This window comes from Zeus faber (assembly GCF_960531495.2).
Source record: "Zeus faber genome assembly, chromosome: 4".
NCBI lineage: Eukaryota > Metazoa > Chordata > Actinopteri > Zeiformes > Zeidae > Zeus > Zeus faber.
The window spans coordinates 11012565-11030395 of record NC_137191.1 but is presented as its reverse complement, the minus strand read 5'-3'; the positions used below and the strand labels follow the sequence as shown (position 1 = coordinate 11030395).

General features: G+C 47.0%; 3 protein-coding genes across 3 annotated transcripts; 2 read left to right on the top strand and 1 right to left on the bottom strand.

Annotated features, from left to right (window-relative positions):
* Positions 1-95: 95 nt before the first annotated feature.
* On the bottom strand, positions 96-2517 carry cUnh22orf23 (chromosome Un C22orf23 homolog). Its single transcript, XM_079998864.1, has 7 exons — positions 2467-2517; positions 2256-2352; positions 1883-1945; positions 1541-1708; positions 1218-1355; positions 994-1094; positions 96-427 (listed from the first exon to the last, which is right to left on the bottom strand). Exons 2-7 carry the CDS (start codon positions 2350-2352, stop codon positions 311-313), a joined length of 684 nt encoding a protein of 227 aa, XP_079854990.1. The 5' UTR covers positions 2467-2517; the 3' UTR covers positions 96-310.
* Positions 2518-4886: 2369 nt separating this feature from the next.
* klf1 (Kruppel like factor 1 (erythroid)) lies at positions 4887-6471 on the top strand (the record flags this gene model as incomplete). The annotated part of the gene is made up of 4 exons (XM_079998948.1): positions 4887-5031; positions 5252-5817; positions 5902-6113; positions 6296-6471. Exons 1-4 carry the CDS (start codon positions 4957-4959, stop codon positions 6469-6471), a joined length of 1029 nt encoding a protein of 342 aa, XP_079855074.1. The 5' UTR covers positions 4887-4956.
* Positions 6472-15934: 9463 nt separating this feature from the next.
* On the top strand, positions 15935-17095 carry LOC307229074 (uncharacterized protein; the record flags this gene model as incomplete). Its single annotated transcript, XM_079998947.1, has 1 exon — positions 15935-17095. One exon carries the CDS (start codon positions 15935-15937, stop codon positions 17093-17095), a length of 1161 nt encoding a protein of 386 aa, XP_079855073.1.
* Positions 17096-17831: the final 736 nt, after the last annotated feature.

Below are 17831 nucleotides of genomic sequence, written 5' to 3'. Positions count from 1 at the left end.
ATTCATTCCAACCCCCACCCACGTCATCTCAAGTTTCATCCGCGTTGATTGTCTTCCTTCATTTGCCGTCACACTTTCCACCGATGCTGCGGCAAATCTCGTGTCACAGAGCGAGCTCTGCCAAAATCGCTGGTATGGGGGATCCCGTCTCAAACCGCACACATCACTGTCCCGCGGATATCCTCCTGGAAAAGTCCTTTAATACGCTGAACCACTGCGTGGCAGGGACCTTACTCTAGGCGTGCTTTCTTTTATCTTTATGTGCGGCGCGTAAAGGTGACGTGGTCCGACCCGGTCCCCTGGTTGTTTGTCAGTGTTGTGTGGCCGTCCCCCCAGCATCCGTTTTTCGATCAGGCTTCTTTGACTCCATGACGGCGATCACCTCTGCGCTGCGGGCCTTGTCTATCAACTCCAGCTCCCTGATTTTCTGGAAAATGAGCAGCAGAAGTGACACACAGATGAGCGGGGAGTTTTTCCCAGGGGTTTCGACGCGACCGCAATCTGCATGGAGATGAAAGGTTCAAATGTCTGTCTGATATTTGTTCATTTTCTTGCGTTTAAAAAAAAAAAGCCAAATAACCCAAATACCACACACCCAGTGACCTCCAGCATCCCACCAGACACAGCGCTCTGCAGGTCGCTCCGATATGGGAAACATGGAACAGGAATCTTAACGGGAAAGGAATCCCTGTATGTACTTACGACCCTTTGATTAACTCGACAACCGTTCAGCCATTCATCTACTTCACACCTGGTGGCTTCACACCGAGGACGCGCAGTGTCGGATTTGGTACAATTTGGACACACGACACGTGTAATACCAATAAACAAGCGAACAGCGAGTTTATCCAAAAGCGCGGCTTGGGTGCGTTTTTGGTTTTTTTTTTCACGTGAGATGAGAAAGTATTTCCCCGGTGTTTTTCACAACTTCCAAGAACGGGCACGCCACTCTCAATAACGCACACATTGAGCTGCAGACCGTTACATATTTACCTGTGATATCTCAGTATTTATCAGGTTGCTGTAGCTCCTCTCCTGGCCCAATTTCGTCATGCTCGCCAGGAACTCTCTCCTCTCTTCGATTTCCTCCAGAACTACGGGAAATACGGGACATTATCCGACGGTGTTGGTCGTCTCTTGAACGAGTCGGTAAAGCGCGGCCTGTTTGAGGGAGCTCGAACACCGCCTCAACCGTTCCCGTGTCGTGTCGGCCCTACCTTCCTCGAACCTGTCCCTCTCGTCCGCTACATCCGGCTTCGGGTGAGCTGGACATTTGTGGGAAGACGTGGGTTCGGGCTTCTCTCGTCCGTTGGCCAAGACATTTTGTAATCTGTTCTTCTCTTTCTCTAAATCTCCTACGACGGGGAAACGGGTCAAACGGGGAACTAGTGGGAGCAGTGCTGAGGGTATAGGTGAAGATTTAAGCAATATAGTAGACAGTAGTAGTAGTAAATAATAATAATAATAAACATAACTACGGAACTGAAGTAGCATGTCAACAATGTGTGTCTTTGAGAGTCCATTCAGCTCAAGGACATACTTGTTGGACAGGGAAGAAATCGATCTCTCTTGTAGTTGTCCCCAGCACGACAGCTTTCTGCCGTGCGTTTTTGAGGCTTGGGCGGTACGTCGTTCGGGGCAGGTTTGATTATTTTTTGTTTCGGCTCAGGAGGTGGGGGCGAACAAGTCAGCGGTAACGCTGTTCCATCTGTGCAGAGAGAGAGAGAGACAACACAAGACCATGTAACTATAGCTGTAAGAAATACAGTAAATGCTAATAAATGTTAATAGTACAGGCTTAGGGTATAGACAGAGGCGAGAATTGTCTTGTTTTTGTACAGGCTTGCATATTTTCCCAACATTCTATGGTTTCAGAACTTACTGCTTAAGCACTTGCTGATCTGCTTTCGCTGGAAGTTACTGAGACTTGACTGTTTAATCATTACTATAAGAGCGAAAAAAAAGAGGTTAATATAAAAGGCAACAAATACATATCGACTAAAGACAAAAATGAATTACCACACAGTGATACTGTAATCGATATACATTTTATACAAAATATGCAGCAATTTAAGTTTCAACACATCCCCCATAGTGTTGAAGTGAATCGATTGTTAAGTATTGAAAAGAACACAGGCTGTGAAGAAACGTGAGACGAGTGAGACCTCCAAACTCCAAACTCTGAAATGTCCCATGGAGCAAATGATTAACAATACATAAAAACACTCAAGCGCACGATAACTTCATATCCTCACATTTCAGCATGTCCTGAGTCTGCTTGCTGTAGGTGAATTTGGGATTATTCCGCAGTCTTTTGCCACCGTCTACGGAGCCTTCCATCCGTGAGGACATCTGCAAAAACACACACTTACCAACATTATGGGAGACTCAAAACAACTTCCTTTCTGCAGCACAGTTTAGGTGGGCTGCGACCGAAACGACAAAAGAATGGATGTGGAAACTGACATCTCTGGATTGATTTTTCTCCGGGACCAACTCGGTGTAATCGAAGCGCCTTTACGCATAGCTCCAGACGAAAAGAAATAAACTGTGCGCGAACGCCCTGCTCTATGCAGTGTTTACTGTCGCTGCTACGGCGACCAGTGACGTCACAGACAACGCGAACTTTGTCCGGCAGATGGAGACAAAGACGCCAGGGGGGCTCATCGGGTGCTCATCGGCGCGCCCCCTGGCGACGAGTCGAGAACCGCAATTCCACGGGGGGAGGCGGGGAGCTGTCCTTCGCGGCCCCACGTGGATTCGGCGCCTCCTCAATTCCGAGCTAACCGTCCGGGAAAGGATGGGACTCCAGCGGGGAATGTGTATTTGTTTGGGAAGCTTGTGGGTTGTACAACTGAAAAACACAACGTTGACTTAACGCTAAGCAACGGAGTAGTTTATATCGAGAATATATGGTTTCAAATAAAAACCAAAAACGAAGAGAACGTAGCGTTAACCGCGAGCCGCCATGTTTCTGTGACGTCAGGTCTGTTATCGCGGGAAACTCGGGCCGGAAACTCCGAGTTGGAATTCTTAAACAGTTCAAATGGACGTTGCTTTGCGCTTAATCAAGTAAGAGGTTAGAGCTGCACAAGTTCGGACATCATGGAACGCAGAAGCGATCAACTTGCCTTTCAAACCCAGACTAGCTCGCAAAGCCATTTGAGTTTTCCCCAAAGTGTCAGCGACGAGTCTGACGACGCTCCATGAATGACTGCATATATAACGTCACACACCGTATGTGCCCTTCTAACTTTAGCTGCTGGCAGTTGGTGCACCGGCTGCCGAGACCGTCACGATTTCCTTTTACCAACCACTTTGTTTTATTGTTTAATATGACTGAGGGACAAGTCAATTGAGCCAGGAAGGTGGAACCCCAAATAAGGGCTGAGAGGGGCGTGGCTGTAGAGTAGATCGGCCCTGCCCCCCAAACAGCTGAAGCCGCGTTCCGTCGAAAAGTCGATATTTCTGAGTCAGTAGTCCCCAACTCTGAGCGTAACGTGTTTCATCGCTTCTGTCTGGGGAAACGCGCCACGCCACGCCCGAACCGCACCTTGTGAATCCTGCGAGCCGCAAAAACGCACACGGGCACAAACATCACAGAGCAGTCCAAACTGAAGTTGTTTTCAAATAAAAATCCATGCAAAGGGAAATTTGTTCGCATTGACGCCGTGTGTCGCCGTGTTGCCGTCACGTCCGCTCTGCTGTTCGGGGCAAACTCAAGGCCAGAGGGATCCGGCCCTAGATTTCCAACTCTCCCGACTTTTTCCTTCCAATTGAAATGGCTGTTCCTTAGAGTTCAGTGGAACGCAGCGTGATCGCCCCCTTCTCAGACACAGAGAGGCATTTGAGAATGGGCGCCACGGACCACGTGACAACCCGGGAGGCATCGTTTTTGGGCATCGTAATGCTCAAAATAAGTTTTCCCCTTTCAAGCACTCAGGCTATAAGTCCATGTCTGGCGTACACTTCACCGAGGGGAGTGCGTCTTTATCAGCTCGGGGCAGCAGCCAGGGATCCATTATCTGTGGGGAGACAGTAGCCCGTCTTCACCCCGTATGAGCAGATAAACACAGCTCTGTCTATAATCACCTACTACACACAGGTCTTCTGAAGAAGACACACGCCGACCAATATGTGTGTGGGAGTTAGTAACACGACAGTGTAACCAAGTTGGGGCGTTCATATTTTACAATTTCTGCCTTTTATTTTGGAAACATCTGTCTCTGTTGACCTTCCGTGCATCAACGCACGTCTACATTTTAATTATCCTTACAATGAAGTAAATGATGTTGACTGACAGTGAGTGAATGATTTGGTGTATTTGGAATATAAACGCTCGCATTTGGCATCAAGTAAACACAAACTGGAGCAACCGTTTTGTGACCAACCGTGTGCCGAGCGTGGTCAATTTGATAAACCACGTCTTTCAGCCTCTTACTTGTGAATGGAAATTTAAACAGGGAACAACATATTTGTCAATTTTACACTTTGTGAAAAAAAAAAGAAAAAAGCCCTTCAGTACCGAAAAGACCACACACACATTGATTTTTATACTTTAAATTCCAGCAAAAAATGAGTGGACTGTTTTTGTTCTCCCATAGGTGTAAATGGGGCAGCCTAAAGAAATAGAGAGAATCAGCCAGTTAAATATCGTAATTTACGCTCCACCTCCCAACGGTCGAAAACGTACATGAAACAGAGAGATTTGAAGTCAAGCTTGTGGCCGACAGAGATAGACCAGAGACAAGGTGGAGCGATAGCAGGGGAAGGATGGAGCAAGGGGGTCAGCTTTGAAAAAACAAAAAATAAAATATAACCATTGAGTTTTGGGGCCTTGGCAGAAAGTAAGGTTTTTCCCGTAATCGGTTGGAGTTCCTGGGTATTTAAGCCTGTGACGGTCTCTGGATGTGACGGTAATGTAAAACCGACCGACTCTGTCCCAGAACGACTTTGATGGCTGTTACGCAGGCTACGCTCCCTTCCTTCAGCTCCTTCTCCAACTTCGCCCCCTCCAGTGACACTATGAAGGTAACGTAATCTCAAATTTGAATTTGTGGATCGTATCGCTCTAATTCCTGTGGCGTTCCCTTTACCTCGATCTTAAGGATACTATAACCGAACTCTGGATATTTTGTCATATTTCTCTGCTGATTATCATGGGGGTGTATTTGTTTTTTTCTCCTCCGTATATTTTCCGTTGGACATTTTGTCGTTTAACATAATCTTTTTTAACGCCCTTATACGACAGGTACTAGAGTTTGTGGATGGCTCTTTTACTTTGGACCACCATATCAACAGACTGTCAAATGGCGCCTCAGAGCAGCAGCAGCAGTGCCAGACAATAAAAGAGGAGCACATGGACGATGACAGTGGAGCATCATGGGACATAGAGTTCCTGCTGTCTGACTGGTGCAGCGCGTCCCCTGACTTGAAACCCCCGCTGGACTACAGCGTTCAACGATTCCCGCAGCTCGACCACACCGGACCGTACCCGGAGGAGAACGCGTTTAGGGAGCAAACGGGACAAAACGTCCTGCAAATGGGCGGCAGTGGCTTCATGGTGGAACTCATGTCCCCCGTGGAAACCGGCGTGTCCGCCCTTCCAGAGCTCTACCAGAGGGGCTACAGCCACGAGCCGCCAGGGCGCTCGTCGTTCCTCAATCCGGCCGTTGCCGAACATGTCGGCTTCCCCCAGGGGAGCGGCATGGAAGGTCATGGCGGCGGCGAGAGAGGAAACCCCAGTAAGGCCAAGTCCTGGGAGTACAACCACTACTACCCCCAACAGTCCGCCATGGTGACCTTCCCCGAAAACAGGTTCGTTCAGGCACAAGCCGTAGCCTCCGATCCACGACACTACAACCTCGCCAACTTCACGCACCACTCCAACCTCTACTACAGCTATCCACACAGCCAGCCCAGCTGCCATTCCCAAATCTCACTGCAGCCTTTCATGGCCCCATCGCCACTTACCCCTAGCAGGCCAGAGGGGAAACGTGGCCGGAGGACCACGGTCAAAAAGAGACCGGCCATTCACAGCTGTGAATATCCTGGCTGCAGCAAGACCTACACCAAGAGCTCCCACCTCAAGGCTCATCTCCGCACACACACAGGTAGGTCCCACGACTCGGAAATGTGTGTCACGTGTAAAGAAATGTCAGTTGTTATGGGTAGCAGAGTTACGTGGGGTTTGTAGACACTTTTTTTCCCCCTGGAGCAAGTGGCTTACGTGGAAAAAAATGCACCATCATGTGTCACTGAAGTTCTCTCTGTGTTTTGGTTGTTTGTTCGCCAGGGGAGAAGCCTTATCACTGCACGTGGGAGGGCTGCGGCTGGAAGTTCGCCCGTTCAGACGAGCTGACGCGTCACTACAGGAAGCACACCGGCCAAAAACCCTACGAGTGTGTGTTGTGTCAAAGGGCCTTCTCTCGCTCGGACCACCTGGCCCTGCACATGAAAAGACACACCTGAGGCCTGGTCTCTCTCTGTCTCTCTCCCTCTTTCTCTCGCTCTCTCTCTGTCTCTCTCCCTCTCTCTCTCTCTCTCTTTCTCCATATCTAATAATAATATTATAAATAATAATAAATATTATTATATTATTCTTATTATTATTATACATTAGCATATAATTATATATTCATATGTTTAACTTCCTCTAGATCTCTCTTTGTATGCCTTCTCTTGCACATTCACCCTATTTTCTCTCTCTCTTATTTTATCTCTCTCGCTCACTCTACACACTAACAGACACCCGATTTTAATCCAAGTTTGTTATCTAAATTGCGACTTAAAAGAGTCATAGACAAGTGAGAGGCATACACTGTTGTAGACACCCAACAGCAGACTCAAACACTAAAGGAGATCGAACAGGAAGGCTCTATTACATGGGTTACAGCAGCCAGTGCACATGGGCTCCACACGAACATCACGTCGCTACCCGACGACGTCCTTCCTCTGAGGACACACGATATCTACGTCTTTATTCCCATGCGCAGAATTCAACTGGATTTGATTTCACTTGCAGGTTTTGATTGTATTCTCTTTCCTGTAAATAAGCTATTCAACAGCAAGTATACAGTAAATATCAGAGGCTATGTATTGTCCATTTGGCTCTTTGTCTTTTTTTTAGGGGGGGGGGGATTTCCCAAACTTTTTATTTTCACACCAGGTATCCAGTACTATCCATTACCTTGTATTGGTTACAAAAAATGTATAAAGGTTGTGTTTCTCAGCTGTGCACAAGTGGCATTTTCTTAATATGTTATTATCCTCTCAATATGAACATATTTATTGAAAAATATATATTTTATGAAAATGACATATATAATGTTTTTTACAGACTTTGAAAACATGTGCTTTTAAATTTTTCACTGGCATCATTTGCAGATTTCAATAAAGATGCGGTAAAAATGTGTGTCCCTCTGTAAGCTTTGATATTACCTATCCGTGTGACCCCAAAACAACCCTAATAAGTGGGCTCCAGTTCATCCGTAGGAGGAAATGTTGGACCAAATAAAAAGTGAAGCCGCGAAGCGCTGCAGCGGCCCCTCGTCACCCCCAGGGGGCCTCCTCCCGCCGAGGCGCGTTCCAGCTGGAATTAGACTGCTTTGTGGAAAGCCTGGTCAGAGTCGTGCTATTCTCATCCTGGGTCATGTTGGGATGTAATCTGGTTATGTAACCGGGCTCTCGGTGAATCATTATGATTATGTCGTCACCACATTCCGGGGACTTCTCCATCGGCCCCTCGCGGCTTAAACGTACACACATGCACGCAAGCAGATGCACATTATGTGAGCAGTATGTTAGTGCGACTATGAATTCGTCCCCATGAACCATCTGCCACCAAGGGCTGCTTTATCTCATCCGTGTGGTAACTGACATCCGTCATATCAAGCCCCGTGACACACTTGCGGCGAAATCGACTCGGAGGTAATGGTGCAAATAAAAGGCTTCTGAATGAATTCACTGGGAGAAGCTGTAGAACAATCCGAATGCAACATCAACCGCAACATCCACAAATAATACTGTTTACCGATGAAGTTCCAACGTTTTGTTTTTTTAATCTTATTTTTTTAATTAGGAGATCGGGGCTTCATAAAACCAGGACAATGTACTTCATGTAGGACAATGTCCTCCAGCCAGCCAATAAACGGGCCTTATAGCTTCAGGGTACAGTGAAGAAAACAGTTGTGCAATTCGCGATTACGCAACCTTTAACCTAAACAACGCGCACAAACATGATTTCCATCCGCCGCGTTAATATTTCAGCAGGTCCGCGTCCATAAATGGATTTGCTCTGCATTATTAAGCCCCGCCACTTAAGGACGGCGACGGCGGCGGCGGCGGCGCCGTCCTGGGGCGTTTAAGGCCCCGCTCCGGAATACCGCCGTCGTATGCCTCCTCTTTTGCCCCCTCTCTCTCGCCCCCTTTTCGGGGGATTGAGCAGAAGAAAGGTTTATTGTTCGGACGGATTTTTTTTTTTCGGCTCAACGGGCGTTCCAGAACATTCACGGTTATAAAAAAAAACAGTAAAGGTTAAAGATAAAAATTAAAAAAAAACGGTCCCGGTTCGGCACGGCAAGGCGAGGACCCGTTTCCGAGTGCGGCCGTGCGACACAAAACAACCCCGGATTTCCCCCTCACGGAGATGTTTAAAGCGCTGTCTCGTAAACCTGCCCCTGGCTCAACACGCTTGTCCGTCCAAATCATCACGTTGGGAGTTTTGTTTGACCAAGGGGGGGTTCGGCTGTATCACCGAACGCGCCCCGACGGCGTCGGGGGGTTTTGTCACTCTTGCTGCCGCTTCCAGTTCTAATTCCGCTCGGATTGGGGGCACTGGCAGCCAAAACGCGCAAACTCCAGAAACGCGACTTTTATATCAGCCCCGTTTTTTTTTAAAAATTCCTCTCTTACGTTATGGCGCGCTCCACCGCCCCATCACCGTTACACAACCTGACATAATGTTGTTCTTGGCCCGGCGCCCGCATGCGGGATAAGGACGAGATCAGGTTGTGGGGAAAGAATTTGAATTCTGGGAAGAGCGCACTGTGCGTGTGTGTGTGTGTGTGTGTGTGTGTGTCTCTGCGTGTGTGTCTGTGTGTGTGCGTGTGTGTGCGTGCGGGGAGGGAGGGCGGGTGGGGTGAGGGTTTCCCTACGTGACCCGCGGAGCGCCGGCGCCGAGTCAAGGAAGGCGATGGCCTCAGAGCTCCGCGAGTCGCGCATGACGGCCGACCGCCCCGGACGAGGGCCTCCCGGCACAGAAGCAAACACACACGTACGGGACGGTATGAACGCGCGCGGTAGCCTTTGACCCGGCCCGACGGCGATACCGCCGATGTGACACACACACACACACACACACACACACACACACACACACACACACACACACACACACACACACACACACACACACCGCGCGGCTGCGGGCGCAGTAAATTTCCACACCGCTGTCATTTGTCAAAGATAAGTCGTTTCGCAACGCTTTATCGTGCACTGCGGCCCGGTGCTTGTCACGGCACACGTTGGCTTATATCGCACAGCATCATTTTTGGTCATTCTAAATAGCCGAAAAAAATGGTTATCTCGTGCCGAAAAGTCTGATCTCCGCTCTCCGACCGTACCCTCGAGTCGAGCTGCCCAATAAATGGACATGTTTATGCCCCCCGGTTCTGCACTCACAATGCAACCAGTACGTATAATGAACTATGCAACCAAATGATAGGGCAAATACAAGATTTTCTCCTCAATCTGGTGTGGATCGAAACGCAGTCCACACTTCTTTCATCGTCTTTATCCCCTTTATGTCCGTCCGACCTCTTGTGTTTCGGTGTGTTTTTTCAGTTTTCCAAAAATCCTCCTGCAAACAGTCAAACCATGCAACGCGCAACCTTCTTCACCATGCAAACCGCTGTCTGCAGGCCGCTCATAAGAATTTAAAAAAAAAAAAAAAAAAAAAAAAAAAGCCCCGAGAAACATCGTCACGCTCACATTTAGGTTTTTGTTTTTTTTTTGTTTTTTTTTTTTGTTTTTTTGAAAAAAAAATCCAAACCGTCCTCGCCTCCGACAATATCGAGGGTCAAAGGAGTTTTCGCTGCCGTGAAATCGCTAATCGTTTGGTCGCTGGAAGGGAAGGCCAGACGGAAAGCCGCCTGACTCTCCCGCAGGTTGAACGGGGGCTGTGAGGACGCTACTGCTGTGAAATAACCCGGCGCACTGGATTACATAACTGTGGTGTCACCTAAAAAATAAAAAGAAACGAGTCAAGCGCATCAAGGCGAAAGCAGTCAAAGCATCGCTGTGCATCCGTGCTTTGCGTCGGTCAACGGTTTTAGCGGCGCACATCGCTCTTTCGATCCGGTGGATGTACTTTGGTTGACGAATCTTGATCCAAAATCGGGTCCGTCTGAGCATCAACGTTATTATGCCAAAGCCTGGAATGGAGAAAGAATTGCTCTCAGTGCATTGTTGACAATAGTACATACTCTTTGGATAAGTGCTATTTTCTTATATTTTCATGGGAATATAATGTAAATATTATGTAATGGGATTTTATATTAAAATTCAATCGGTTTGGATGGTAGGATAATGCCTATATATATCTATATATATATATATAAATATATATATAAATATAACAAAGGTATATATGTATATATATATATATATATACACATATATATATACAGTATACATCCATATATACATATGTATATATACAGTATGTATATATATATATACTATATATACAGTATATATACAGTATGTATACATATATTTACCTTGTCTTTGTTATTTTTCCTTTTAAGTGTGTATGCAAATAGACCAAGATCAAGAATTTAGAATTCCAGGTTAGAAATCTGCTCACACAATAAATGTGTTAACACTGCTCTGAAAATCAGGCAAAGGCAAAAAAAAAAAAAAAGGTCTTGTTGTATGAAAGCGAAACAAAAGCCGTGAGTTTTTTTTACATGATATTCATGGTATTCTGTATTGTCTATTTGCTGCTGATGCATATGACTGTTTCTATGGACAGCAGTAATACATTGGTTGGAAACAGGGAGAAAGGGAGACGGAGTCCATTTACGATTGTAAATTGTTTGCTTTTATGAATGATATGATCAGTTATCACCTAAATTGCAGGAAGAATCGCTTTACGTTTCTGTTCCCTTATCAGCATCATGTGGTTGTACACGGTAAAGCGAGTGGCACGTGGCAGAGAATGTGAGGTTATGATCCAAGTGGAAAAATGTGACTGTTATAGTATGTTAGTAATTAAAATGCTGAAAAAGTTTTTTTTTTGTGGCAATGAATGTTTTCCACTGAATTACTCGCTGAACAATGTTCCCCATTCTGTGCTATCTCACCCGAGCTGAACTTACTGTATGGAGAGAGCAAGGAGAGGGGTTATGTAACCACTCCCATTCTCATTCACACTGTGGACAAGAGGCTCTTTCTCCATCTGTCCATCTATCTATCTATCTATCTATCTATCTATCTATCTATCTATCTATCTATCTATCTATCTATCTATCTATCTATCTATCTATCTATCTATCTATCTGTCTATCTGTCTGTCTGTCTGTCTGTCTATCTATCTATCTATCTATCTATCTATCTATCTATCTATCTATCTATCTATCTGTCTGTCTGTCTGTCTGTCTGTCTGTCTGTCTGTCTGTCTGTCTGTCTGTCTGTCTGTCTGTCTGTCTGTCTGTCTGTCTGTCTGTCTGTCTATCTATATTTCAGCCCGTCTCTCTGTATGTCTGTCCATCTGATTCTGGGTTGGATTCAGAGTTGGGTAAATTTGTTGCTCTATCATGAATTGAATTCCTGTTCCTCATATGAATTAGCAGGTGAGTGTCTTCAATGTACTGTAAATGGGTTGCTACATCTGGCTGGAAGGGGGGGGGGGGGGACTCACAGGAAAGAGCTGCCAAGAGAAGACACTGGGAACATTGAAACACTGAACCATGGACTTGGTTCACGACCTCAGAAGTGTGTTCCAAACAAATTATGTGTCCTCTACTCACCCCTGACTTTAAGGATTATTAGCTGGATGATGCTGGAGGGAGGGGGAGACAGATAGAGGAGAGAGAGAGAGAGAGAGAGAGAGAGAGAGAGAGAGAGAGAGAGAGAGAGAGGAGAGATGGGCTGGAACACAGAGAGAGAGAGAGAGAGAGAGAGAGAGAGAGAGCGAGGTTGGGGGGGGGGGGTTATAGGGGCGGGGGGGGGGGGGGGGAGAGAGACAGAGAGAGAGAGAGCGAGAGTAGGGGGAGAGATAGTGAGAGAGAGGAGATATGGGAGGGACAGAGAGAGAGAGAGAGAGTGGGGGAGAGAGAGAGGAGAAATAGGGGGAGAGAGAGAGAGTGGGGGAGGGGGGGTGATAGGGGGGGAGAGAGAGGGACGGGGAGGGAGAGAGAGCTACAGGGGAGGGGGGGGGGGGCTATTTGGGGATAAAGCAGTTACACTGTGTTTATGAGACACAAAATGATGTCGTAGATTTGTGTTTCCAAATGAACCATGAGTGCACAATGACTCCAGTTATGAGAACGGTCAGCAGCCACCTTGAGGACCGGTCCCAAAAAAATATACAAATGAACTGATGGCAATTGTTAGCGGCAGATTATTATTATTGTTATTTGCAAAAAAAAAGATATTGTTTTACCGTGAGCCGCAATGAGCATTTGAAAAAGGTTTGAACAGAGTTCACTGTTTCAAAACTCTTCATACAACGCTCTGCACACGTCTCAAAATAAAGTAACTCCACCCAGTTGGTGAACGGCTATCTACCAGCCCAGTGACAAGTTGCAGCGGAGCGCCAAGTTTCTCTCCAAGTTGCGCCGCGAACCGTGATAAATGATGGGAGCCAACATTTTAATACAAGACCCGGGTGTTAAAAAACAGCGAACCTGCGCTTTGATCCGGGGCCCTTTCGGCAGATGTCATCCAGGGATTGGGGAAATGCGCAGAGACCTAGAATGACATAGCGTTTGCGCCAGAGAATTTGGCAAAAAATGTGTCTCCGGTTATTGTCCATAAAAGGGCGAGGAGGCTCTCGTCCGCCGATCCGGCGTCCGGGGCTTTCGTTGGACGAGGTCGGGAAACCCCACGTGGGAGTTTTCTTTTCGACGTCCACAGGCGTGCGCCGTTTTATCGTTTCTTCACGTGGCGAGCGCCTGTTGTGTCTCGCCGGAAAACACTTTGGGGGCCGGATTATGTACCTCCCTTATCCAACATAAGCGCATCTATCTCCGCACCAGTGTGTGCGTGGCAGTCCGGGCGGAGACATTCTGCTTCGCAACAAAAATAGCACGGTAATCGGCACGGAACGACTCTCTCCAAACGCTCGTATCAATAAACTGATCATTTTAATCATCATATCTTTTATCGATTCCACGTACTCGAGAACCGTTCGATTCGGGTTTTTGCCGTTATTCGTCGCCCCCGGGCGCCATTCCCTTCCTGACGGTTTCCAAACGGAAACCGCCCGAAGGCCAGTGAGAAGGTTTGGAAATTATTCCGCCTCACGTGGTGAGTTGTGGCGAAAAAAAGCGCACAACAAGTAACCCCGGTTCCGGTTCCGGCCGGGGCGGAGGCGGGCGGAGCGACACCGGAAAACCCCTCCGCCGGGTTGATCCGGGGAGCGGTGCGGGGGGATTGGGCGTGACCGACCTTAACGCCGCGGCCCCCGTCACCTGTAATCCGGGATTCACGAGAGCTGTTCGCTCGCAGCACATTTAGATAAAAGCCCGGCGTGTTTGGGTCGGGGCTTATCTTAAAACGCTATTCATCACTCCGAAAACTCCAGACAATTACATCACGACCGGCATTATGATTGACCACACCCGACTCGGCTGAATGGATGTTGACTTCGGTCGCGGCGAAGACCAAAGTCCGACAGTTGGGACAGCAAACACGTGGACGTGTCTTTAACCCGTTCATTTATCCGTCGACAGATCACGAGGGAACCCGCGGCGAGGCTTTGGAGTGTGCGGGGCCGGCAAGGCGCTCCGTCCTGTTTTTCCTCAATGAGCAACGGAAGGGTGATCCAACACAGCTATTTGTTAGAGGTCATTTCTTTCCACGTTTACAAAATGGGAGAGAGAGAGAGAGAGAGAGGGGGAGAGAGAGAGAGAGAGGGAGGGAAGGAGGGAGGGAGGGAGAGAGAGGGGGGGGGGTGAGAGGACAGACAAATAGAGAGAGAGAGAGAGAGAGAGAGAAAGTATGAAGTGACACCACGTGACCGTTACCCAGGGTGACCTCCGGAGGGTGACAGACAGGGATCATGTGCTCCCCCCCGGGGGGCTAAATCATGTGCTCCTGGCGGGATCGTGGTCTGCGGGGTCGAGCGAGGGCCCCAGGATCATGTGCTCCTGGGGGGCCCAAAACCAACAAAGAGCTGAGTCAGAACAGAATAGATTTCACATGTAAACGAGAGTTACATAATAAGGGAAAACAACATTTTTTTTTTTCTTGAAAACAAAATCACTGAATTTAAGCCAGTATATTGTTTTGGTTCACCCTTCATCTTATAGATACAAATTCATATAAAAAAAGTAATATATATATAAATATATTTTAAATGAATTGTATATAAATAAAAAACAAAATTGAAATGGTAATTGTTAGTAAAAATATATACATATATATATACGTATATACATATATTAAAGAGAACTCTGCTGAATACGTATTGGCTATTAAACACATATAATTATGTGAACTATAATATCTGAATTATAATTCATCAGGATTAAGGTATTCATTTCAAATGATGTTAAACCCAGCACAACATGCGTGTCTCACTTTCTGGATCATTTGAGTATTATGTATGATCCCATAGGAAGGAAGAGGGTGGTCACGTACAGTATGCGGGCGACGAGCCTGCCTGCAGTTGCAGGAGCTCATAGTGCGTGGGGGGAGGAGGCTCCATCATCATCTGCCTCCCCTGGTTCATGTGAGGTGAAGTTCGGCCCTGAATAAACCCTCCTGCAGGGGGAGGAACCAGCAGAGAGACCTGTGGACACATAGACAGCATCCCTCAGCCAGCAGGTCTGTTCAGAGAGGAGAGAGGATAAAGAACTACATTATCAGGTAAGTTTAAATCATATTTCTTCCTTTTCCTCAAAAAATAGTGATAGTAATGATGCCAGTACACATATAAACAATACTTAATGCTATAAAATAACACTTATTGCCAAATATAAAGTTAGTTCGTTTAGAAATGTATGCTTTTTATCATTTGGACACAATTAACCCCGTTCTTATTTCCAGTTACAATAAAAATAAATACTTAAATACTTTAATTAGAGGGGATGTGCACAATTTTCCTTTGACAAATTAAAAACAAGATATGTGAACCGTGCCTAATTCATGAATTTTTGTATTTAAAGTAGTATTTAGGCAATTAAGTACAAATGCAAAATGTATAAAATTCTATGTTCAGGCTAATTATGTGGTGGGATACTTATAACCTTGAAATGTATTTTACTTTGTTCAACTTTTTATGTAAAACTGGAGCCCTCTATTTAGAGCTGTTGAATGTTGTAACCACAAGCCCATGGAACTTATTTATGTATTTATTTATATATTTATTTATGTGATTATTAATTTATTTAATTGTGCAATCAATTATTTGTTAATTTATTTAATAATTTAAGTACGTTATTATGTGACTGTGTAACTATCTATCTATCTATCTATCTATCTATCTATCTATCTATCTATCGATTTGTTTATTTATGTATTTTCCATTGTGTCCTTATCACCACTAGGTGGAGTAATTTCTACACAGATCAGCGTTAACTCCCTGCTTTGACATCCAGGGGTGCTTTGCCGTCCAGGGCATATTATGGGCAGTATTCTCCAGGATCTTTACGAGCCTCTTTCATTGTCTGTCGAGGGAAGGGATCCCAGTTCACCGGGCAGAGCCATGTCCTTCACTGACGAGGCTGTTTCCATCCTGACCTCCACCAGCCAGCTGGCCCGAACCCTCCTGGGCCACACCGCCGCCTCGAAGCGCAAAGAGTCCGCGGCTCAGGACAGCAACAGCAATGCCCCCGGAAGCGGCTGTGACGACGACACCGCCAACGCCATTCGCCGCAAGCGGGAGTTCACTCCAGAAGAGAGGAAAGACGAGGGCTACTGGGACAAACGACGCAAAAACAACGAGGCAGCCAAGCGGTCCCGGGAGAAGAGGCGTGCCAACGACATGGTGCTGGAGACGCGTGTCCTCGGCCTACTGGAGGAAAACGCCCGTCTGAGGGCGGAGCTGCTGGCCCTCAAATTTCGCTTTGGCCTCGTCAAGGACCCTTTCAATACGGCCGTCGTGCCACTTTCTGTCACCTCCTGCTCCCAGCCAAAAGGCCCCGTCACAGCGCACTCCCACAGTGATGGCTTTTCATACACCAACGCGCCCGGCGGTAGCAGCGCCTACGACATCCTGCCTAGCCCTCCACAGCAGGGTACCATGTACGGGTTCAGGGGGTCTGTGCAGTGCGGTGGGGAGACTCTGTCCGAGGACTCTGGCTTCTCCACTCCTGGGAGCTCAACCGGTGGCAGCCCTGTATTTTTTGATGATAGACTGATTGAACACAGCCGGCCGTCTGTAAGGGGAATGGTAGAGGACCAACAGCGGTATTGCTCTCACGCCAGCCCAAAGGAGGTCAACGAGGGACAATATCTTAGTAGGCAGGATCCAAAGAGTCTCCCTCACAAGCTCCGCTTCAAAGCCCCCTGTGGGGCGACTGATGGTAATAAGGAGGTGCCCCTGCTGCCTAGTGATAGACACGGCTGCCCCCCCGTAGCCACAGTGGGGCCACACATCCAACACAGGAACCACGAGCCGGCCGGGTGGGAGAGGAAATCGGAAGCTCACGCCTCTCGCATAAGGGAAGGGCTCTGCGGTGGCCTGGAGCAGCTGTATCCATGCTCGGCCTCCCGGAGCCACAACCCATCGCCCCCACAGACCCCCGGAGACTCCAGGTACATCACAGAGAACGACAACCTCAAGTCCCAGCTCAGCTGTCTGTCTCAGGAGGTGGCGCAGATCAAGAAGTTCTTCTCCCAGCAACTTCTCTCGAAGCTCACCTAAGAGCGCTCAGTGTGGTTGGTCCGCCAACGGTGGCAGATGCAAAGACTCAAAGAAAGAAAAAACGCCTCTTTTAAATGAAATAGCATTGATACTATACCATACACTGTACACACATATAGCTTCCAAAGAACGACCCAGTGGGCCACAACTGTCCACTCGCTCACAGACAAAACGTTACCTCTGAATACGCCCTACTCTGCGCTGATCCCCATTCACGACCCAGTGGTGTGGTCCAGTCACTGTCCCCTCCCAACCTGCACCTTCATCTTACTCAAAATGTTTCGTTGACGTTAGTGGTCCCGTGCCAGCGGAAAGAAAATACCAACCCATATAACTGTTGTCAAAAAGCTGTTTAGTGACTAACACTGCAAGTGATTTACTGTATATAATAAATGGCCACATGATATCATATATGTTGTTGGGTCGTTCCTTTTTTTTCTTGTGAATAGTTTTGAAAGAAGCGGTTCTGGACTGAGCAGGCCGTGTACTCGGAAAAGGCCGGAAGCAACGAGAAGTAGATACTTTTGAGAAGTTCACAGCAAAGCCAACACTTTAGTTCATAATGCACCTTTTTCCACTATCCATTTGTTTTTCTTCTTATTGCTCTTGTGTCCTTTTTATAATGATCACGTCATTTATTTTTTAAGTATTTAGCTATGCCGAAATTCAACATAGCCCTTATGTTTCATTGCTTTTCGGAAGCAATGAAACATTGCATTGACTGTACTTTGTAAAT